This window comes from Procambarus clarkii, chromosome 51 (genome assembly GCF_040958095.1).
Source record: "Procambarus clarkii isolate CNS0578487 chromosome 51, FALCON_Pclarkii_2.0, whole genome shotgun sequence".
Lineage (NCBI taxonomy): Eukaryota > Metazoa > Arthropoda > Malacostraca > Decapoda > Cambaridae > Procambarus > Procambarus clarkii.
In genome coordinates, this window is record NC_091200.1 from 3,625,135 (window position 1) to 3,650,669 (window position 25,535).

At 45.4% G+C, this 25,535-nt stretch overlaps 1 protein-coding gene across 2 annotated transcripts in view; it reads right to left on the bottom strand.

Annotated features, from left to right (window-relative positions):
• The window catches only part of LOC123774584 (uncharacterized), a 41,566-nt gene extending 16,392 nt beyond the window's left edge, over window positions 1-25,174 (bottom strand). Inside the window, exons 1-2 of one of the 2 annotated variants that reach the window (XM_069303887.1) lie at window positions 24,430-25,174; window positions 2,785-2,841 (exon numbers count right to left, since the gene is read on the bottom strand). In XM_069303887.1, the coding sequence (XP_069159988.1) occupies window positions 2,785-2,841; window positions 24,430-24,515 (143 nt within the window). In that variant the 5' untranslated portion in view covers window positions 24,516-25,174. The remainder of the gene's footprint in view (window positions 1-2,784; window positions 2,842-24,429) is intronic. The other variant, XM_069303888.1, reaches the window with a different exon arrangement.
• Between the last annotated feature and the right edge of the window lie 361 nt (window positions 25,175-25,535).

The window sequence follows — 25,535 nt, forward strand, 5'->3', positions numbered from 1 at the left end:
ACAGCCCATCGCTGCTTGCTCTGTGATGGCAATCACCCCCGCAATTTCCTACCGCTGCCCCCGCAGACAGGAAAACATCAAGGTCCAGGTTGAAGCCAAGAGAAACAACCCTTCTACCTCCTCGACCACAGCCCCAGGTGCTCAACCCACCACCTCGGCTCCCGCCAACCGACCTGAAGACTTTCCGGTCTTACCAACATGTGGCTCCTCCCAGCAGGCGACACAGCCTTCTCAATGGGGACCCAAGGTCCCACAGGCTCCTTCACAGCCCCCTGCATCACGTGCAGGCATTATCCCTGGTCTTATTAGACTAGCGGAAAGGCTTGCTGGACCAGACAACCAGCACTTTGTCAGTGAACTAAACGCATTATATATAGCCAATGGCCTGGCCCCTATCATAGCCCCTGGCGTAAGTTTCACTGCCTCCACTACCCCTGCGGAGATTACCACCAGGACGACCATGCTGTCAACTTCAACACCGACTCCAGAACTGCCCATGACCTGGGCGGCACAGAGGTAATTCCCTCTCCAGCTCCCATCACTCTTACCATCACCATCTCAGAGGTAGTGAGATGGTGATGGTATGGTAGTGGACCCCATATCAATCCTACAGGTGGTAGTGGAGCCCATACCCATCCTACTGGTGGTAGTGTACCCCACACCCATCCTATTGGCAGTTGTGGGCCCCATACAGATTCTACAGATGGTTGTGGATCCATTACCCATCCAACAGATAGTAGTAGACCCCATACCCATCCAACAGGTGGTAGTGAACCCAATACACACCCCGTGGGCGGTAGTGAACTCTATACCCATCCTGTTGCCGGTAATGGGCCCCCATACCCATCCAGTGGGTGGTAGTGAGCCTCATATCCATCCTGTGGGTGGTAGTGAACCCCATACCCATCCTGTGGGTGGTAGTGAACCCCATACACCACCTGTTGGTTGCAATGTACCCCATACCTATCCTTCTGGGAAGTAGTGGACTCCATAAACATCGTGTAACTTGTTGTGGACCCTATGTCCAGCCGATATCCATCCTGTTTCCAATAGTGTACCCCATTGACATTAAAATCAATTATCGTTTTCTGTTAACATTCTTAAATCCATTCTCTTTAGATTTTTCAAAGCACACACTATTGTATATAATATAGTTTGGCGAAAGCATCATTATTTTATGTAATAATTTATAGAGTGCTTATTATAATTTATTGAGAACTACTAGGATTTCTCAAAACTAAATTACGAGCCTTTAGTAGGATGTAGCTGGTCCATGATATTCGAATAGTATGGAAAATAGTATGCAAATTTCATATCAGAAGTGGAACTGGAAAAATACAATCATTAAAATTGGAGCAAACCGACCATTCTGCTTTGTACGGCGATGGGACGGGTACTATGGGACGTACTATGGCACGTGAGGAAGGATTGGTGCCTGGTGAGTGCCCCGCCACACTCCAGATGCATGACCTCGATCCACACCACCACCCCCTAGAAGTCTATATGTACAGTGCTATTCGTGAGGCGTCAAACAATCACTCCCTTTTCACAAACTGCTGTTACCTACAGACTCTTTGTGTACACGCACGCGCACACAACGTCTGTCAAGCTTCTTGGCCTTTATCCTGCACTCAAGTCTACTGCACCAGCCAACCCTTCTTTCATTGTTTATTTGATTTTAAATTAGTTACAATATTTTTCCAATCATCATGCTTGCTTCTTACAGTGTTTGGGATTTTTAGTGTTCTTAATTCCTGTATTCTTGTGTTTACTCCATCCCATCGTCTTCACAGAAGGGACATCACCATCAGCTTCACATAGACATCACCAGCTTCCTCACCTGAGAGACATCACCAGCTTCCTCACATGCGAGACATCACCAGCTTCCTCACCTGAGAGACATCACCAGCATTCTCAAATGAGAGACATTTCCATTCAGCCAGCTTTCTGTTCTTCACTCCAACCCCTTCTCTTTCATTCTCATTCTTCTCCCTCCTCTCTTCCTCCCAAGAATAAGAATAATAATAAAATAATAACTCGGTGAAAGTCAAAAGTCAGTATATTAGTAATAAGATCCTTGATACAAAAACAGCCACAAAAAAGTCCCTCTACACAAAAGATCCTTAATTCAAAAACGACCAAAGCAAAAAGCCCCTCATACAGAAGACCCTTAAAATAAAACCATTACAAAAGTTCCTCCATACAAGAAAATCGATACAAAAATATCAACGAGAAATACCCCTCATGATAACCCTACAAAAGTCCCTTGACTGAAAACATTAACACAAAATCCTTTACTGATTTTCACAAACATGTAATTTTGTAACATTTATTCATTGTTCTTAACTGATATTTAATCTTTGGGACTTGAATGAGTTTACTGTAAGAACAATTTAAACAAAAAAAAATATATAAATGCATTGTTTTTGCAGTTTTGTTTGGATTACTGTACAAATAATTTTATTGTGCAAATTAATTATTAAATTCATTAGTTTGTTGTAGTTGGAAAGACAAAAGTTCTATCTTTTAATCACCACAATTTTATTATATATTTCCTAATACTTAAAACATTATGATCTTCTGTTTTAATTTTAAATAACAAATTGAAGATGTTGAATATGTGAAATTATACGATTATAAAGACTGTCGATTTGTGATGTGTGAAAATAATGTCAATGGGTGAAAATTGGATCAAGATCTGATGGACACACTATTGAAGGTCCGTTGACGGTAGACAGCTAACTGAAGCTGGAATGTAGGGAAGAGCCTGGACTAGGTTCTCACCTCCCACCTCTGAACCCAATAGGACCTGGACCAAACCTTTGATCTCTTTTATTCGATCTGTAATAAATAAATATTAGTGATAATATGAAATATTTCTTCTATTTTATGTATAATTAAAACATATATTGCCAAGTGTTGAATATGAAAATTATATAATTGATATCTAATGCCATTAACATCGACAAATTTGAATCGTCTCATGGTTATCTTGTCGTCATGGTTATCTTCTTGCCGTCATAGCTATCATCGTCTCATCATAGGTTATCATCATGTTTACCAAGAAAGAATTCACGCGCCTGAATCTCTTCCCGGTACGTCGGGTTCGGCTAGGCTACACACCTTTCAAAGTTTACAGAGCCCGATAATATAAAACTATCACAATTATTCCCACACACTACGTCAATATATTTAAATGTGAAACAAAAATCTAAGAATTTTAACACTATTATATTACAATTATTCAAGAAGCGTGCCTAAATATCACAATCAATAATGCTTTATTTTCTAAACTCCTAATGCAGTTCCCTAACTCTTCTCAATACTGTAGTTTATTATCGTTGTAACTTATTCAAAAGAGCTCTTGGACAAAATTCATGACCTAATACATAATAACGTTCATAATACAGCCCGCAGGACTGGCATGACATGAAGGGTACGGATTGGCGGGAAATACAGAAGCACAGACGTATTATCGAGTCAGTATTTTAGTCTTTCGGGTTTGGTGATAAGTAGAGGCCCTGAAGGTGCCGCTTCACCGTGCACGAAGCGTGCTGGGTGTTGCAGGTGCCGCTTCACCGTGCACGAAGCGTGTTGGGGGTTACAGGTGCCGCTTCACCGTGCACGAAGCGTGCTGGGTGTTGCAGGTGCCGCTTCACCGTGCACGAAGCGTGTTGGGGGTTACAGGTGCCGCTTCACCGTGCACGAAGCGTGCTGGGTGTTGCAGGTGCCGCTTCACCGTGCACGAAGCGTGCTGGGTGTTGCAGGTGCCGCTTCACCGTGCACGAAGCGTGCTGGGTGTTGCAGGTGCCGCTTCACCGTGCACGAAGCGTGCTGGGTGTTGCAGGTGCCGCTTCACCGTGCACGAAGCGTGCTGGGTGTTGCAGGTGCCGCTTCACCGTGCACGAAGCGTGCTGGGTGTTGCAGGTGCCGCTTCACCGTGCACGAAGCGTGCTGGGTGTTGCAGGTGCCGCTTCACCGTGCACGAAGCGTGCTGGGTGTTGCAGGTGCCGCTTCACCGTGCACGAAGCGTGCTGGGTGTTGCAGGTGCCGCTTCACCGTGCACGAAGCGTGCTGGGTGTTGCAGGTGCCGCTTCACCGTGCACGAAGCGTGCTGGGTGTTGCAGGTGCCGCTTCACCGTGCACGAAGCGTGCTGGGTGTTGCAGGTGCCGCTTCACCGTGCACGAAGCGTGCTGGGTGTTGCAGGTGCCGCTTCACCGTGCACGAGGCACTTCTCGACCGTTTCAACTGCAACTGTGCAACCTTTCCGGTTGCTCAGCTCCTGAGAGAGACGACCACAGCACACCTCGTACATGGTGTTATCACCCTTAGTGGGACGAGGCGGCGGCTGGCGCTGCTCTCCTGGGACCTCTCACCTCGACTCTTCCAGCTTCCTGGTGCAGTATAAAGAGCTGTAATGTTCGCTGTCCAAGTGTTTACTGTAGAGGTATTTAGAGTAGTAGTGGCTTCTGTAACGGTGGTTACTGTAATATTGGTTACAGTTGGAAGCTACAATAACTACAGAACCTCAAATCGCTCCCCTCAACAACCACTTTGAGAGGGACTCACTCAGTCGGGGCCGTTGAATACGCAGACGATACCGGCCGCGTTTCTTCAGGAAGAACTGTGAGGAGGGTGCGGCGGACAGCAGCACCAGCAGCAGCAGCGCTACGACTACCACCTGCGGCAGGAAGGAGACAATTTATACGAGGGTCAAGAGTCATTGTATTTAATGACCGACAGCTGCACAGGTGGGCTCCAGAAGCTAAAGCTACGTCTTACATGTATGAAAGACCTAGTTGCAGCTTCTGGGTAAAAAAAAAAAGTTAAAAACACACGCATAGGCAACTGCACAAGGGTCTGACAGTATGTTATTTAGAAGAAATATATGAAGGTGCGAAGACCTCCGAGTGAGGACCCCTCCCCCCCCCCCCCCACACATACACACACACACACACGAGACGGACTACATCACCCAAAAGCGTGGGGAAACAGCAGATAAGTTTTCCCGGTCCAAAAGGAAAACATGATATGTGAAGGAGGAACCCAAGGTTCAATCAGGGATGCAGGTGGCCAAGGAAGTAAGTACGAGGGCACGGAGAAACTACAGGAATAACAGAACACAAGAGAGTAGAGGAAGATCCCAGAGAACCATGAATGAGTACCTCAGTGTGAGAAGAGAGGCAGAGATAGTATGAAAATGGCATAGCAAATGAAGCCAAGACCCAACGGCCACATTAGGAGGAAAACAGTGAACAAATTCGTAATGAGAGAGTAGGGATGGATAGGGTCATTGAGAATGACATGGAGGTGTGCAAAGAAATCAGTAAGAGATTCCAAGAGGTCTTTACAACATAACGAAGAGAAGTTCCTGAGCTATATGCGGTGCGTTTTACCAGGCACCATTGGAGGATTTTGAGAATACCACTGGTGAGGTAAGGAAGCATCTGCTGGAAGTGGACGAGGCAAAGGCTCTTATCCCAGACGGAGCGTCATCGTGGATTTTCAATATTAAATACAACCATTTATGGTGTTATAGGAGGAGTTTCAAAGGTATGGCACTAAACTAGTTCCAGAACTATGCGGTATGAGTTATGAGGAATGGATACGTGAATTGAACCTCACGTCGCTGGAAGACAATATTTAGGGGAGACAAAAGATTTAGGGAAGACATGATTATCATCCAACTTGTCCTACAAAGAACGTTGTTTTTCGCTCGTATGCGTTAAATAAGGCCAAAAATTGTCGTATTTGAAAATGGAAGCGGCTCGCGAAAGTGACGTACTGTCCCGTTTTCAATTTTGGGTCCTCTGGTAAATTAGGAAAAAGACTCTTAATTGACGATTTTCCTTGAGGTGCTTCCTTACCTTGAGGTGCTTCCGGGGCTTAGCGTCCCCGAGGCCCGGTCGTCGACCAGGTTGTGACGCTGGGAATCATTAGGACGACGGGCTGGATTATCACATACAATTCTCAGAAGAATTGATATGATAGATAAAGACAGACTATTTAACACGGGTGGAACTCGAACAAGGAGACACAGATGGAAACCGAGTACCCAAATGAGCTACCGAGACATTGGAAATAATTGTTAAATTGTAAGAGTAGTTAACAAATGTAATGCACTAGAAAATGATATGGTGGAGGTAGACTCCATACCTCCACCGTACAGGGAATACGATAGAGCCCAATAGGCTCAGGATCCTGTACACCAGTTGATTAACAGCAGAGAGGCGGGATCAGAAAACCGAAGCTCAGCCAAAACATGCACAATTAGGTGAGTACAACTGAACTCACACACACACACACACACACACACACACACACACACACACACACCACACACACACACACACACACACACACACACACACACACACACACATCGGGGCCTAACGGCTGAGTGGACAGCGCTCAGGAGTCGTAGTCCGGGTTCAATTCCCGGCGGAGGCGGAAACAAATAAGTAGTTTCTTTCACCCTGATGCAACTGTTCACCTAGCAGTAAATAGGTATGAGAGTTAAACAGCTGCTACGACATCCTGGGAATGTGCGTGCGTTAGAGATAAATATATGTAGTGGAAAATAAATAGAGGAACAATAGATTGGTTAGAAAGGCGGCGTCCAAGAGCTAATAGCTCGATTCTGCAGGCACAAATAGTAAATACTAGTAAATACACACACACAAAATTGGGATGACGCAAAATTAATGAGACGAGTTGTGACAGATGAGGATTGTAGGAGCCTCCAGGAGGACTTGAACAGTTTGCAGAGATGCTCCAGAGCTACTGGAGTTCAACACGAGCAAATGTAAAGTTATGGAAATAGGATTAGGTGACAGGAGACCAAAGGGACACAATGAAGGGGAACTACCTAACTGAGACGATTCGAGGAAGAGACCTGGGAGTGGACGTAACACCTTATCTGAATCCTGAGGCATATAAATAGGAAAACGACAGCAGCGTACTCTACACTAGCAAAAGTTACACCATCATTCAGAAACCTAAGTGAGGAGGCTTTTAGGGCGCTTTACACTGCCTACGTGAGACCAGTTTTAGAGTATGCCGCGCCATCATGGAGTCCCCACCTGAAGAAACACATTAAGGAAACTGGGAAAGGTTCAGAAGTTTGCGACAAGGCTTGTCCCAGAGTTACGAGGGATGCGGGTGTGAAGAACGCCTGAAAGAACTGAACCTGACGAGACTAGAAAAAAGAAGGGAGAGGGGGGGGGGGGATATGATAGGAACATATAAAATACTCAAGAAGAGTGGAAATAGTATTCAGTGTGAACATATCGTCTAACAAAACGAGGGGACATGGGTGGAAGCTGGAAACTCAGATGAGTCAGAGATGTTAAGAAGTTTTCTTTTAGCGTGAGAGTAGTGGAAAAATGAAATACACTTAAGGAGCAGGTTGTGGAAGCAAACGCTATTCGTAATTTTAAAACTAGATATGATAGGGAAATAGTACAGTAGTCATTGCTATAAACAACCGATGGCTAGAAAAACGGGATCCAAAAGTCAATACTCCATCCTGCAGGCACAAATAGGCGAGTACACACACGCACATCACGGGTCACAGCCGAAAGGTCCCGAGTTCAATTCTCGCAGCAGGACATTTTGGCGTTTTCTTCTCCCCAGATGCCTCAGATTACCTACAAGTAAATAGATACCTTGGAGCTAGACAACTGTTGTAGGTTGAATGTTAGAAAAGGTCAGTAGTAGGTGTTAGTGGAGCTCACTAAGCGCCACAAGCCTCCCGTCCCTTAGTCATAAAACCATAATAAGTCACCAGCTAATTACTCGACATTGCATGGCATCACATTTTTATCTTATACTTCAAAAGTACTGTAACATTGTTAGTTTCATAGCGCTTCATCTGGTACTTTAGTATATATGTGTGGGCCGTGCTGCAAGGTACCAGAGGTACGTCCAGGGAGCGGGAGAGGGGCGGGGCGCTGGGCCAGATGTGTCGCGAGGGCGAGGCGCTGAGTGATGAGGGCGAGGCGCTGAGTGATGAGGGAGAGGCGCTGAGTGATGAGGGAGAGGCGCTGAGGGAGAGGCGCTGAGGGAGAGGCGCTGAGGGAGAGGCGCTGAGGGGTGAGGGAGAGGCGCTGAGTGGTGAGGGAGAGGCGCTGAGTGGTGAGGGAGAGGCGCTGAGTGGTGAGGGAGAGGCGCTGAGTGGTGAGGGAGAGGCGCTGAGTGGTGAGGGAGAGGCGCTGAGTGGTGAGGGAGAGGCGCTGAGTGATGAGGGAGAGGCGCTGAGTGGTGAGAAAAGGGGTAGAGGCGAGGGAAGAAGATAGGCGAGAGGGTGGGATTTGAGGAGTTAGGGAAGTGGTCGAGACAGCAAAGAATGGGGGGAATGGGTTACGGTGACGTGTGCGAAGAATGGGCAGTATAGAGGGTCGGGGACGAGGGCGGTGATGGGGGAAGGGGATCAGACAGCATCATACATATTTTATATCTTACCTGTGTGACAGAGGAATGATACAAGGAAACATTTACCCCAAATGGGTGGAGGATATTTCCCGGTGGAGATACGAGCCCCAATCCTTGTGTTGCATCTCATGGTGTGTGGGTGTGGGTGTGGGTGTGTACGTATACGGTTAGGTAAACCCATGTATACGATTATACTTGTGTAGTATAATCAGGTAAACTCAAGTATATGATGATACTTGTGTAGCATTAGGTTCAGAGGGGTTAACTCAGCTTGGTGAAGGTCTACTTTGTAGGTCCTATCTTTACTGTGATGGATAAAATAAAGTTTATGAAAAATGTTCATTGTAACCCATTGACGCCTGAACCTGTGTATTATCGTAGTTTAGGTTAGCTCATTTATTATGCACCCCATACCCATCTTGCGGGGGGTGGTGGAAAAGGTTACAGAAGCATATACTGGGCTCGGGAACTGAACCCCAAAGTTGAATTAGGGGGTCACTTCCTGAACCCTGTGTGTGTCCCATGTATCATAGATACCTGAACCTATGTAGAATCATAAACGCCTGAACCTGGGAGGTACTAGACCAATCTAACAAACATTATGATGGCGATGAGTCACAATAACGTGACTGAAGTATGTTGACCAGACCACACACTAGAAATTGAAGGGACGACGACGTTTCGGACCGTCCTGGACCATTCTCAAGTCGATTGTGTGAATCGACTTGAGAATGGTCCAGGACGGTCCGAAACGTCGTCGTCCCTTCAATTTCTAGTGTGGTCTGGTCAAACATTATGATCATCTAGCAGGATGAACTAGATGTTATGGTAAAGGGGAAGGAGAGAGAGAACACTGGACTAAATGTAGTCACCGAGACGCCCTCTCGGTCCCAGTATGGTAGGGTAATTATGAGGACAAAGCGCTAAGCCAGTATGGCTCTAGAACATTAGGAAGGACTGAGAAGGACTGGGATATGAGGACGGAGTGGAAGAACAGTGTCCAACAACTTGAACCACGAGGTATCGAACGCCGGCCCTGCACGAATCGAGACCGTCGCTGTACCTACCAGTTCAAGTTGATGGACCTAAGAGTCATCTGCATACTAATTTATTGTGAATATTTGAGATTACCTTGAAATGCTGAATAGAAAACCACAACCTAACCTAACCTTCTTAGTATGTTAAGATATTACAATTAGTACTGAACCTATACCTATATTGATATTACAGTTTTATATAAATAATAAAACAAAACTAAAATATTTAAATAAATTGTAAAGTAACTCAGGATATTGTCAAATTTTCTATTAAATCTATATTGTTTAATAAGACAGAGGAAATGTTATTGCCTTGAAAAAAATATGGCTTGGAATATATCACATATTTACTTATTTATAAGGGAAATAGTGACTATAAGCAATAAGTCATATATGTGCTGTCTTGTGCGAGAGTAGGTTGCATCTGCTATTTACAGTCAACCATGTCACTACACTAAAATCACAATAACATGATATCTGATATTACGGGCTCACTTTAGCCCGTGCTACATGGAAATTTTGTTCCGAGTAGCTGAATCTGAAACAACAACAATTATATCTGACAACTTTTGGAGCAGGACGGTGGGATCGTACCAGCGTTCTGGGTGACCTTAGATGCGCGCCTTGCTCAAGGACCACAATATGTTGTGTTCCTAGTGTTGCCACCAGCCTATAACCCAAACCTTGCACAAGACTTATTTTCTCCCCTGGGGGGGGGGGGCAAGGCACGAGGGAGACGTGTCCACAGCTCCCGTCGCTTGGAGTCAAGTGATCCACAAAAATAATAAATCTTATAACATTCTTGAATTAAAATAAGAAAAATACGTTACCATTATTCTTGGCCTCATTTTCTGTGGTTCTTGGATGTGTTGCTGAAGGTGACAAGTTACAACTATGAATATCTGATAAATTGTGCCTATGTTGTGCTCTTTCTATAGGGTTCTCAGCAACAAGAAGTCGTAGATACAACACAGCTCGTATCTTGATGGGTTGGTGCGGAGAGCTGCCAGGAGGGACCGGTGTGGGCGCTGGTATCTGCCACACTGGGTATGATCCACATCAGTGACCAGCATTTATACCCAGATTCTCGGCCAATACCCTCTCCTTCCCTGCCAACGCCCTCCGGCTCCAGCATGAGAACACACACTCGCCAAACTGTACTGCTGGACCTAGATTCTCGAAGCTATTTGTAAGTCCGAAACGCATTGCGTAATAGTGGCTTTAGGCATTGTATGTACTAGCTCTATCTATATATCAATCCATTAATGTAACATCACTTGTATGTATATACCTTACCTGAATAAACATCTGAATCTGAATCTGAATCTAAGTAGGTGTGCTACGAAGGTTCGTAAGTACCGGCTAAGAACGTGACTACATGCGATTCAGAAAGCTGTACTTACGAAGTTACTAGCAACTTTCAAGAAGTCTCGCTAGATGTCACTAGGGCTTTTCGTTTGGCCAATCAGAGAGCAGGCAACATTCTTCATCTTTATTTTTTATTCTTCATTCTTCAAGATTTAGCCAATCACGATGCTGGCTTATCGGAGCTCACCTGCCACCTATTTAAGTAGAATTTTCTTATAAAATAAGTATATTTCAAAGTAAAACTATATTTTTTCAACTTCTACAGCCTGCACCGACATTGTAGTAAACAAATATGTTACATTTGTTGTTTACCTAGGTAATTCTAATAGACATTGTGTAGCTTTCCTTGTCGCTCTGAAGATGCGCTGACAATTATTGTATATATTTACCTGAATTTACCCAAAGGCCACTATCTAGTGGCCTCGACGAGGACAGAGCCGCCGGCTTGTTAAAGGTCCCGCCAATTGTCTTAATGATATTTTTAGCTGGATTTTGGCATTTACAATTTCAGCGGGTAGGCGGTTCCATGGGTTTATAACACCATCTGGTGAAAAAAACATCTGTTCAGTCCTACTTGAGAGGACATACTCTCCAACACTATATCTGTGATTGCCCTGTTATCAGTTACTTCAGACCAAATGGTATGAGGTACTTTGAGGTCTGGAATTACTTCATACATTCAGGAATACTGGAAGATATTCTAGTGCTGCACCCAGATTTTGCTAGTGAGGGTTAATAGATCAGCCTTACATATTTTGTTCTCTCCTGATTCCATGTATGACTGGCCATCCTGTGAGGTGGGGATGTTGGATGAGCTTGTAGCTGGTTTTTGATCTACACTGTGTGGTCCTTCATACAGAATAGGGAAGTAGCACATTGCTGTGTATTCCTAAGCATGTTAACAAAAAATCTATTGTTTGAGAGGAGTCTTGTAGAAACTGGTAAGAGTAATTATAATATAATGTTTCCATGATTCAGTGCTTACCTCTTGTGAAAATCGTAAAGTTGTTGTTTAGTCAGAGTTTATTTGTTTTTTGTATTGAGGCAGGTATTTTCTCCCTTGATTCCATGTATGCCTAACCATCCTGTGAGATGGGAGTATTAGATGAACTTATCGCTAATTTTTTATCTACACTATAATCATTTATACAGAACAGGGTAGCAGCACATTCCTGTGTATACCTAAGCTTCTTAATAAAAAAATCAGTAATAAAGGTTTTTAAATTATAGTTTGTATTATTACTAGTATTTTCCTTATTAAATCATGTTAACTATGGATCATTAAGGTCTCATGTTGATATGTAATAGTCATATTTTTTTTGTATCATTCATTAAATTGTGCATCGTTTCAATTTTCACTTCTTTGGATATACTGTACAGTACAAAATGATAGGATAAAAATAAACCAGAAATATTTCTTTAATTATATTTATTATTAAAAAAAAACTGCATCAATATTTTTACAGCTGACAGGATTTGTTTTATTCACAGGTGCATTATTTGTTAAAAAAAAAATGTGGTTTATTGTTACACACAATGCTGCTACATAGCCTTCCCGGCTTGGTGTCTTCTTTTGATAATTACTTACTTAGTTACACACAACCAAACTGTGTAACAGGAAGAGGTCTTTACACAAATTTGTTCCATGCTAAATGTAGAGGAATCAGCTGAGCATTCCCCAAATAAAATAAGCTGCCTCAGCTTATAAGGTAAATAAAATAAGCATTCCTCAAATAAGTAGCTGCCTTACTTCACTGCCTTACTGCTGCTACATAGCCTTCCCTGCTTGGTGCCTTCTTCTGATAATTATTTACTTATTGTTACACACAGCCAAATTATGTAACAGGAAGATGTCTTGGACCCCTGTTTTCTCCCTCTCTTTTTTAACAGGCCATAATAGTCCATATACTCACAATTATAGACCTAAGTATTCAATGACAAAAGTTTTTACCCTTACCCTTACCTAACATCATTTGTGCAGCATATTTTTCTTTTATGTCTCACCCAGATTTAATTTCAAAATAAAACCAAACAAAATCAATTAAAAATGGGTATGTATAACTAATGTACACCCCTAGCTATACTTACTGCTAGGTGAACAGGGCATTTGGTGATAGTAAATGCTCCCACCATCCCGGGATCATCACCTCCTCTCATATTTCATGTTCACCAGTGTTTATTTACTTAATAACTACTGGTATAATACCTTTCTATTATAAAACTAATTCTAATATCATAAAAGATATATTTACTACAAGTTTCAAGCAGAGAATGCATATATAGCTAACACGAAGGACTCTTCTCGAGACTCACCAGCTAAAATGTTTATTTATAATAAAATCGATCCTCCGTGTTGTGTAGTAGAGAAAAATTGAGTTATATCCAGTTTACGTAAAGCTACGAGTGGTCGAGACCATTCTTAGCCGACGGTGTTTACTTATGAAAATCTTCGTATGTAAATGCCTACCTGAATACCGACGTAGCCGCTACGAAGGTTCTAAGAAGGTAAATATTCCTAAGTAGGTGCGTAACTGCTGCGTGAATCTGGCCCCTGGTTCCTGGGGTGTCACGTGCATGGACCACAGCCAGTCATGGGCCCAAACTCACCAATGGCTTACTATAACCCCATACCTTTATCCACACCTGCCACAAACCATAACCCCACACCCATATCCACACCTGCCACAAACCATAACCCCACACCCATATCCACACCTGCCACAAACCATAACCCCACACCCATATCCACACCTGCCACAAACCATAACCCCACACCCATATCCACACCTGCCACAAACCATAACCCCACACCCATATCCACACCTGCCACAAACCAACGCCTACTTATTTGAATAAGCAAACAGGCAAGGCTGTTATATATATTTTAACGCAGTGAAAACTGCTTCTTTCGCATGAAGAATATATTATATGTTTTAAATGGAAGTGGTAAAAAGTACCCTTCTGGGGCTCGTCATCTTAGGGGGGGGGATACAGACCCAGGAGGAAAGTACAGCTAATTTTGTATCCGTGAGAATCTTGCTGATCTGGATACAACGTGTGGATGTATCCTGTACGGTACAGTAAAGAAAACTTATCAATGTCTAGTCAACTGATAAGTTCTATAAAAGTATTTGATGTCATATCAACCAAATTATATCCGTCTGATGTGTTTTACTTACTTTACAGACATGTACAGAGCCCCAGTGAGCCGAGTGAGGCGTGTGGCCGGATTACACTCAAAATTTCGAAAATGGGTGAAGCTTAGATAAATAATTTCATAAATCCATCGATAAAATTACATTCATTATCTTGTGCTCTTGTCATGACGGCGTCAGTGTTGACTTATGAGTGTGATCACGAATTCCCAGATGACTAAACTCATTTTAGGGGAGGAACGTTTACCTAGTGACGTCATCTACACGTTCCTCCTCCCACATTTAATACACAAGTAAACATCTCGAGGCGCTAACGTTTTATTACGGCTTGACTCAAGGGGCGAGGCACACAACCCCAGCAAACAATTTTTTTTTAAATTTTGAAGTAGTAGCAACGTTAAAATAGTAAAAATAACGTTTATGCTGTGATTTTTTTTCAAAACGTTGCCACGTCAAAATAGTAAAAAAATAACGTTCTTTGCTGGGGTAGTGTAATTACCTAAGTGTAGTTACAGGACGAGAGCTACGCTCGTGGTGTCCCGTCTTCCCAGCACTCTGTCATATAACGCTTTGAAACTGACGGTCTTGGCCTCCACCCCCTTCTCTTGCTTCGCCCCCTTGAGTTATATCACGTCGGGTCTTGTAGTGGTCCTCAGGTCAACAGTAACGAGACCTGACCACAACCCGACACAACAACACAACAGGTGTGGCAGCTGCAGAAGACGGCACCTGCTTTAATGTGTGATACATGTGGGAGTGCACGTACGAGCTACAACTGTGGCTTATACCACAGCAAATGGCTTGCCTCGCTCGATAAGGGTGTTGCATTTCCTGTTGACATTGTCTTGGGCGGTGAAGAGGGCAGTGTCCAGTGTCGACCCGTTTGAGGTATCCAGGGTCGACCCGCCTGAGGTATCCAGGGTCGACCCAGCTGAGGTAACCGGAGTCGACCCAGCTGAGGTAACCGGAGTCGACCCAGCTGAGGTAACCGGAGTCGACCCAGCTGAGGTAACCGGAGTCGACCCAGCTGAGGTAACCGGAGTCGACCCAGCTGAGGTAACCGGAGTCGACCCAGCTGAGGTATCCGGAGTCGACCCAGCTGAGGTATCCGGAGTCGACCCAGCTGAGGTAACCGGAGTCGACCCAGCTGAGGTAACCGGAGTCGACCCAGCTGAGGTATCCGGAGTCGACCCAGCTGAGGTATCCGGAGTCGACCCAGCTGAGGTATCCGGAGTCGACCCACCTGAGGTATCCGGAGTCGACCCACCTGAGGTATCCGGAGTCGACCCAGCTGAGGTATCCGGAGTCGACCCACCTGAGGTATCCGGAGTCGACCCAGCTGAGGTATCCGGAGTCGACCCACCTGAGGTATCCGGAGTCGACCCACCTGAGGTATCCGGAGTCGACCCACCTGAGGTATCCGGAGTCGACCCACCTGAGGTATCCGGAGTCGACCCAGCTGAGGTATCCGGAGTCGACCCAGCTGAGGTATCCGGAGTCGACCCACCTGAGGTATCCGGAGTCGACCCAGCTGAGGTATCCGGAGTCGACCCAGCTGAGGTATCCGGAGTCGACCCAGCTGAGGTATCCGGAGTCGACCCAGCTGAGGTATCGAGGATCGAACTGGGTATATTTGGGCGAGTACACAGGTGTGTCAGGAGACACCAGCTCCCCAGTGGGGAGGGAGGAGGGGGCGTGGGCCGCAACTCCCAGGTGACGGGCAGGTTGGGTGACAAGGCAATCACACTTGTGATGTTCACCTAACAAACTGTTGCAACAAACCTTGGTGCTTCGCATCTCACGTGTCAACCATCGACCTGGGGTTATCGACAAGATAACTCCACAAGATAACCCCGACAAGATAACCAAGTCGACATCGTCGACTTGGACGTTTTTTAAACAGCGTTCCATGAAATAATTTACCTGGACAATTTTCCGGGAACATGTTGACATAACAACGATCTGTGTTGCCTTGGACGGTGTCTGTCTTGAAGGAACATATTATTTTCAAATTCCTTGTAACCTTTCAACCTGTATGTATTTGTAATAAATATGGCCTTTCTTTGAAACCAGTGTTGCCAGAGAACACAGGAGAACGTGTGTTGCGTGACGGGTGTTTCCCGCGGGAGTCAGTTTAGTGTTCCAGAACAAGATAGTGGTCTACGTCGGCCGGCCGGCCGAGCGGGCAGCACGCTGGACTTGTGATCCTGTGGTCCTGGGTTCGATCCCAGGCGCCGGCGAGAAACAATGGGCAGAGTTTCTTTCACCCTATGCCCCCTGTTACCTAGCAGTAAAATAGGTACCTGGGGTGTTAGTCAGCTGTCACGGGCTGCTTCCTGGTGGTGGAGGCCTGGTCGAGGACCGGGCCGCAGGGACAATAAAGTCCCGAAATCATCTCAAGATAACCTCAAGATACGTCCTCGACTCATAACTAACGGTCCCGGGTTTAATTCCCAGACAGGACAGAGACGGTTGGGCACGGCTACTTTGATCCGATGCATTTGCTCACCTAGCAGTAACGTAGGTCCCAGAGAGTTGGGGTTGCATCCATCTATTGTGGGGTTGTATCCTGGGGAAGGTCAGTAGATGGCTTGGTGTGGGGGGGGGGGTGACCTTGATAAGCCTAAGTACAGGCTTCCTGTCCCCCAACAACGGGAAATATTGTGTATGTTCAAAAGTTCCTCACAATATATTCTGCCTCGATCTTTATGAAATATATAGATGAAAGTATGTTGCATTTGCATGACTGAACATTGCACGCGTTGAGTCCGTCAATCATGGTCAACAGTGGCAGTGAAAACTTCAAACATAATAGAACATACAATATATAAATTTACCTGAATTTACCTGAGGGCTACTAATACTAGTGGCCTCGATGAGGACACGAAGCCAACGGCTTGTCAAAGGTCCTCCCCATTTGCCCTGATGATCTCTTCCAGTTGTATTTTAAAACTCAACAGAACTTTGGTGTTCACGGCTTCATCGGGTAGGCGGTTCCACGGGTTTATAACCCCACGAGTGAAAAAGCATCTCCTGTTTTCTGTCCTACAGTGTGGCTTGTTGAGCTTGAACCCGCTCATGCCAGGTCCAAGAGCTGCAGCCATTTGTAACGAGCGGTTCCCGCCTTGTTGATCGTCTTCGTACAGGATGATCCTCGTTACTAACTTTTTAACATTCCACATTAAAATATAAAAAATACCCCTCGACTCTCTATAATGAACAGCTTCATCACCTTTGCAAGATGACATGGCAACTCGCAGTACTAATTTGTTGACGTATTTGGTGGAATTAGTACCGGGAGGATAGGGGAGGGGGTGGGGGGGGTAGGGAGGGGTAGTGGGGGGTAGTGGGGGGTAGCGGGGGGTAGCGGGGGGTAGTGGGGGGTAGCGGGGGGTAGTGGGGGGTAGTGGGGGGTAGTGGGGGGGTAGGGGGGGTAGGGGGAGGGGTAGTGGGGGTAGGGGGAGGGGGGTCATTAAGTGAGGAGTATACCGCTCAGCGCCACGGGCAGAACACCGCGCGCTGAGGTCAGGGCACTTTACAATGACAGTATTTAAGGTGAGCGTTGAGCACCATTCTCAATTACAGCCCCGCTCCTGTGCCAGGTAAGTCCACTACGGGTTCACCATAGCCCGTGCTACTTGGAACTTTTTGTTCCTAGTAGCTGAATCTATAACAGCAGCACCGTTCTCGGAGAGCCACACACATTTCATGATGCTATACGACCAAAGACCACAATCACGCCAAACATCTACCGCCTACGGACTAGTCATGCCCGCGCCACCTCTTGTGGTGGGTTAATCTTCATCAATCAATCACGATTCTCCTCGGTTCTTATGTGATTGGATGCTGTCTGGCGTCATAACCCCAGGGTTATTGACGCCGGGGTTAGCGTGGCCAGGGCCTTTGATGTCAGGGCCACGGACCTCGCGAATCAAAAGCTGTGATAGACAGTGATATTAGTGAGGCAAGAACGGCACTGGACCCTCAGAAGGTGACCTCTGATGGCGCTAATTTGTATAACAGTTACGGAACACTAAACCAAAGGTGTTGGTCATTATGCTGCTTAGTGGAAGCGACCTGCAGGCGCTGCTTGTCTCCCATTTGTGTAGGACTCGTAAATATCAACATTCTTAAAGGTTAGCACGTTGTCAGCCTCCTGCCACACCTGGCGAGGCTCATCAGACGTTGTCAGCCTCCTGCCACACCTGGCGAGGCTCATCAGATGTTGTCACCCTCCTGCCACACCTGGCGAGGCTCATTAGATGTTGTCAGCCTCCTGCCACACCTGGCGAGGCTCATTAGATGTTGTCAGCCTCCTGCCACACCTGGCGAGGCTCATCAGATGTTGTTAGCCTCCTGCCACACCTGGCGAGGCTCATCAGATGTTGTTAGCCTCCTGCCACACCTGGCGAGGCTCATCAGATGTCAGCCTCCTGCCACACCTGGCGAGGCTCATTAGATGTTGTCAGCCTCCTGCCACACCTGGCGAGGCTCATCAGATGTTGTCAGCCTCCTGCCACACCTGGCGAGGCTCATTAGATGTTGTCACCCTCCTGCCACACCTGGCGAGGCTCATTAGATGTTAGCCTCCTGCCACACCTGTCGAGGCTCATTAGATGTTGTCACCCTCCTGCCACACCTGGCGAGGCTCATTAGATGTTGTCAGCCTCCTGCCACACCTGGCGAGGCTCATCAGATGTCAGCCTCCTGCCACACCTGGCGAGGCTCATCAGATGTCACCCTCCTGCCACACCTGGCGAGGCTCATTAGATGTTGTCAGCCTCCTGCCACACCTGGCGAGGCTCATCAGATGTCAGCCTCCTGCCACACCTGGCGAGGCTCATCAGATGTTGTCAGCCTCCTGCCACACCTGGCGAGGCTCATCAGACGTTGTCAACCTCCTGCCACACCTGTCGTCCCACGACAGAGGATCGCCATAGGACAAACGGAGAAGGGAGGTGGGAATAGGGGGGAAGTAGCGAGCTATGACACACAGAAAGGGAGGTCGGCCGGGGTGCGACAAGAGACTGAAGAAGCAGGGGGCGGCGGTTGGAGGGGAAAAAAGAGACTGTCAAGGACCTCGGTGTGCATGAGTTAAGCTCCTGGCAGGAATATTCTACCATGACCAGCGCACAAAGCCACCAGCGAGCGCCTCACAAAATAATTGAGGCTCGGGTAAGTTTAATATGTTTAAAGGGGGATGGAGGGAGTAAGTTTACTACCACCAGGGCGCCACCGTAACGCCGTCCTCTCAACATCCCCATCACAGATCTAAATCTGATCACAGATTTTAGAATTGATTTTCAATATTATTTAGTTTTCCTTTCTTAACGTGGGGTCTTAAAATCCGTCTGCAGTCGCCGACAAACACCTATATGGTGACATAATCTGAGGTCTGCTGTACGGATTACATGGTGACAACATCCGAGGGTCACTCTACTGTTTACATGGCTGCCTGTGTTCAAGTGGCGCTGAAAATGTTCCAACCACATTTACAGAGTGCGGGGTGAAGCAATCTGTAAATGCGTTAGTAAACGTTCCCAGTGACGCACACTACTTGCACTGACGTCTTTCCAAAATTCAAACGAGGCTGCACTAGCATTATTAATTCCTGTTGTCGGAGACAACAGGAATCATTGTGCTTAGGCTTATCAAGGTTTCCCTTAGGCCACCTGCTGACCTTCCCCAAGATGTATCCCTCCCGGGTAAACACAATCATCAGGTGAAAGGAAACAAAATCAACCGTTTCTGTCGCGACCGGGAATTAATTTTGGGTCTCTCGGTTGTAAGTCGAAGATGTAGGCTACTGTGCCACGGAGTCAGATCAGCATGATGAGCTAGAGGGTCGAGCGTCACCGATCACCGGGACGATGTAGGGAATACTTATTGTCGTACAGGGGCTCTATAGGCACAGATCATCACATTGTATAATGAACACATTTACCTGAATTTACCTGTGGGCCACTATCTCTAGTGGCCTCGACGAGGACCTGCATTACCAGGGCTCAGCTCCTGATGTACACAGTGCTATAGCCACTTCACCAGTATTTGCCTAGGATTGGTTAGTTGTGGGGCTCATTAACTCAGCTACATAACTAACCAATTTTTTTAGGTAATTACTGGTGAAGTGGTTACGGTACTGTGTACGCCAGGGGGGGGGGGTGTGAGTCTTAGTAATGCAGGTTCGAACTCCGGTCGGGTCATATAGTTCTTATAAGTGATTTATGGCTTGGGGACCATATAAGTATTCACAGTTTTTTTTATAAAAATCCTAGAAAATGCTTGAATCAGTCAATCAATCGGGACTGTCCAGCAAACATTATAAAATTTCCTTCGCAAAATCGCCATAAACTAGAAAATATGAGCCTTTCCTTATACCTTAATCATACTCCGTCAGTCTGTGAACCCACAGATTAGGGCGCAACAACAGAACACAGGTTATCTTGAGGTTATCTTGAGATGATTTCGGGGCTTTTAGTGTCCCCGCGGCCCGGTTTTTGACCAGGCCTCCACCCCCAGGAAGCAGCCTGTGACAGCTGACTAACACCCAGGTATCTATTTTACTGCTAGGTAACAGGGAAACACCTGAGTTAATAGGTAAGGAAACTTTGTCAATATTCCTCGTTAAGAATCAGACACTGCGCGAATACTTACTCTCAATAACAAACTCAAATCCTCATTTGATTCTATGGCAACAACTCTTATTGACACGTGACAAAGGGTGCCAGGAAGTTAATCACAATATTTCCACAATGTGCTAGGCAGCAAGGGAATAATAAACAGGACGGTTAGAACAGACGAACAACGAAATTGTGTTTCTGAGAATTTTTAATGATAAAAAACGGTTCCATGACCATAAAATGTAACGGAGACTAATAAAAAAAATTAGCAAGCCTAAAATTAAAGTTTATTCTCTCAGATAAACACAAAAGTGAGCGAATAAATAACACTATATTAACTGAGTTATACTGTATGAGCAAGTAAACTGCAAGCCACTTATTTCCAAATAAACTAAATTCAAAAGCCCTATAAAACAAATAAATACAATTACATACAAACGAATTAAAAATATATTTTCAGACAAAAATTTTGCGAATGGTAAAAGTGCCCCACGAAATACACGCATATAAATGTATATATATATATATATATATATATATATATATATATATATATATATATATATATATATATACACACAGATTGGTATACTCCTCTCGGTGTATATACTAAGAGCGTTTATTTCAGTTTATGTTCAGGACAAAAGCAGGTCTATATAACCTTGCTGGTTCATCAGTAAGTTATGAAATAACCTTAAAAATTTTCCGAATATAAATGTACGTCTCATTGAATATGTCAGCATTTTCTGTATTAACTATCGTCTGGTTTAGGGCTTCTGTCCCTCTTAACTAGTATTCTTGCATCAGTGTTTAGTTGGAAAAGTTATCCAAAAATCATGATCGTTTTTCAAAGCGAAGAAAAAAGTAAATATAGAATGCTTTACACTTATTATACAATTGCACAACGTTTCGAACCTACATGGTTCATTCTCAAGTGATAAGAAATTACAAATCGCCTTAGATTTATACTAGTACGGGGTCGGGTGAAAAAACAAATAGAATAAAGGAAAAAGGCAAGGGGGTAACTATGGGCACATACAATGATTAATCAGGTGTAATAAGCCTATTATGTTGAGCAGTGTCTTCTATTAGAATCGTTATGTTCCGGTCTTGTCCTTACTCTCATGGTGGGTAGAGTAAATAGTTCCGTAATTTGGGTGTTCATGGTAGGTTGTTCTATATTTATGTAGATTGCTTCAAGAATTTGTAATCTTCTTACATCTTGGGTTTTGTCTATTATACAAGTGTTTATATTCAGCATTTCTCTTGTTAGGGTGATGTCATGGGCTTGTCTCATGTGATATCTGGGGCCACCGAACTGAAGATGACAGACATGTCAAACGCCTCATCAGCTTGGTCGACGTCATACCTATGTACTTAGATTGAAGGTTACATCCTTCGTGGGGGCAAGTGTACATGTATACAACGCTTGACTGCTTTAAAGGGTTCTCCGTCAGCTTCGGGCTGTTTTTAATAAGGAGGTCGATAGTTGTCTTTGTTTTATAGAATATGATCAGGTCTATGTTTTGATTGGGAATAGTGCTTTTTATTCCTTTACTGATTATTCCTTTCATTATTCTTTCTTCTTCACTGTGCGTGGTTGATTTGTAATATAATTTTATTGGAGGTGTTGTGGTTTCTGTTCTAGGTTCAGGATGGTACCATCGGTCCAGGTGGACCGATGGTACCATCTTTTTTCTTCACCTCGAAAAACGATCATGACTTTTGGAGAACTCTTCCAATTAAACACTGATGCAAGAGTACTAGTTAGAGGGATAGAAGCCCTAAACCAGAAGATAGTTAATACAGAATATGCGCTCATATTCAATGAGACATGTGCAAAAGAAAACCTGCTGCTAGTATTATTTATTATATATATTATATATATTATATATATTATATATATTATATATATTATATATATTATATATATATATATATATAATTATATAATTATATAAAATTGTGTGTGCGCGCGCGCTATAAATATGTACTCTACCACACCTATGCATCCTCACGGTGCTCAATTTCGATACAGCAAGGCACCTTAGTAACACTTATAATACAGCAAGGCACCTTAGTAACACTTATAATACAGCAAGGCACCTTAGTAACACTTATAATACAGCAAGGCACCTTAGTAACACTTATAATACAGCAAGACACCTTAGTAACGTCTTGTATGCAAATTATCTCAAGTTATTTTAAGTTCAAATCTGACTAGCCTAGTCATAACAGCTTCTAAAACTATGGCTCTACCCTCCAAGGTTCAGGAAAGGGGTCCCAAATGCCTCCAACGCCCAGGTTAGGGGTCCCAAGTGCCTCCAACGCCCAGGTTAGGTGTCCCGAGTGCCTCCAATGCCCAGGTTAAGTGTCCCAAATGCCTCCAACGCCCAGGTTAGAGGTCCCAGGTGCCTCCAACGCCCAGGTTAGGTGTCCCGAGTGCCTCCAATGCCCAGGTTAGGTGTCCCGAGTGCCTCCAATGCCCAGGTAAGGGGTCCCAAGGGCCTCCAACGCCCAGGTTAGGGGTCCCAAGGGCCTCCAACGCCCAGGTTAGGGGTCCCAAGGGCCTCCAACGCCCAGGTTAGGGGTCCCAAGGGCCTCCAACGCCCAGGTTAGGGGTCCCGAGTGCCTCCAATGCCCAGGTTAGGTGTCCCGAGTGCCTCCAATGCCCAGGTTAGGTGTCCCGAGTGCCTCCAATGCCCAGGTAAGGGGTCCCAAGGGCCTCCAACGCCCAGGTTAGGGGTCCCAAGGGCCTCCAACGCCCAGGTTAGGGGTCCCAAGGGCCTCCAACGCCCAGGTTAGGGGTCCCAAGGGCCTCCAACGCCCAGGTTAGGGGTCCCAAGGGCCTCCAACGCCCAGGTTAGGTGTCCCGAGTGCCTCCAATGCCCAGGTTAGGGGTCCCAAGAGCCTCCAACGCCCAGGTTAGGGGTCCCGAGTGCCTCCAACGCCCAGGTTAGGGGTCCCGAGTGCCTCCAATGCCCAGGAAAGGGGTCCCAAGTGCCTCCAACGCCCAGGTTAGGGGTCCCGAGTGCCTCCAATGCCAAGGTTAGGGGTCCCGAGTGCCTCCAATGCCAAGGTTAGGGGTCCCGAGTGCCTCCAATGCCCAGGTTAGGGGTCCCGAGAGCCTCCAATGCCCAGGTTAGGGGTCCCAAGTGCCTCCAACGCCCAGGAAAGGGGTCCCAAGTGCCTCCAACGCCCAGGTTAGGGGTCCCAAGTGCCTCCAACGCCCAGGTTAGGGGTCCCGAGTGCCTCCAACGCCCAGGTAAGGGGTCCCGAGTGCCTCCAACGCCCAGGTTAGGGGTCCCGAGTGCCTCCAACGCCCAGGTTAGGGGTCCCGAGTGCCTCCAACGCCCAGGTTAGGGGTCCCAAGTGACTCCAACGCCCAGGTTAGGGATCCCCTGTTCCTCCAAAGCCTAGATTAGGGGTACTCAACGCCCTCAAAACCAAAGTTATGGTGGGTCTCTTGCGCCTCCAAAACCAAGCCTTCTTGAGGGTCCAAGATATAGGTTGTTGGTTTTAGAACCCACAAGACCAAGACAGGGGACTCTAGTGCCCTAGTGATCTGTGTAGGGGCTGTGAGTCTTCCCAAAGATTGTTTTTATATGAAAAATCCCACGGAAAGGAGTAAATTGGAACGTACCTTAGACTTGAATTGCTCCTCGTTGGACAATAATCTTCTATTTGTATTTACCTGTAATGAAAGTGAATTAACAATTTTTTGAAAAATGTATAACATTAAATCCTCCCAGACAAGTTATAACATTAACTGCATAAATGTTGAACAATTACATTGTAATTCAGATGTACGTTACCTTGTGGTGAAGGAGGCGGCGCTGGGTGTGAGGTCCGACAGGTGTGGGATGGTCCAACACTGCCTGAAACATGCCTCTACACACATGCGTGTGATTTTCACTCTGGAATTATCATCCAGCACTCACGACTATCTCTCAACACGTCTTAAACACTAGACAAGAAACACTGGATGACGAACGGAGGTGTCGGTATGCCACAATAGTAAAGGCTTTTCTTCCGTTGATTATTAGTAAATACTGAACACTCCTTGGTCAACAATTAGTCACTTACAATATTAGGAATGTTTTCTGCCTGATGTTTACTTATTCTTAACTTATACCCGAAACGTGCACTTTTAGGATCTTGCTAGACACGAAACGAGTCTTTCAAGTACACTGATAACGCACAAATTTTCACAATTAAGCTTTCAAGAGATAACACGTTAATGTTAGTCAGTATCGAGTCCTTACAAGTATCGAGTCCTTACGATTAGGCCGTACACATGTTTATTATGTTTAGTTACACCTCAGATGTTTGTCACACTCACAAAACACCCTCCACTACATTACTATTGGCCTCAAAGCTAGTCAACTCCCGGAGGTTTAATAGGGCCAAACTAATAGATTATTGAGCAATCAACAAGTATTATTTGTGAACATGGTCCAAGACTAAAGTAAATCCCGTGTACAGACACCTTGAAAGGGTGTGTCTACTTGGCTTCCACATCCATCACTAACTATAGTTAACGACCAACTGAGCTGACCCGCAGAACTCAACCCGTCTTCAGACCAAGTTCGAACCCGTCCTCGACTCAAGTTAATTCAACCCGTTCTCACACGAGGCTGTTTAAAGCAGCGGCAGTCCTCCCCAGACGCATTCATCAATTTTAACATACTGTGTATTAAAAATTGGTTTGTTCTCATATATAAATTAATATTCTTATACATAAAAATTGTATGTATAGTTTGGCGTAGGTTAGGTTAGGTTAGGTGTTTAGGTTCTGTTGGTAATTATTTGTATTTATAAGTTCGTGGGTGAAGCATTTATAGAACTGTGGTTCGAACAGAGGACGTAAGCGAAGCATTTGTTCCGGAAGTGTTCGGACGGCATCAGTTGTGAGTCGTGT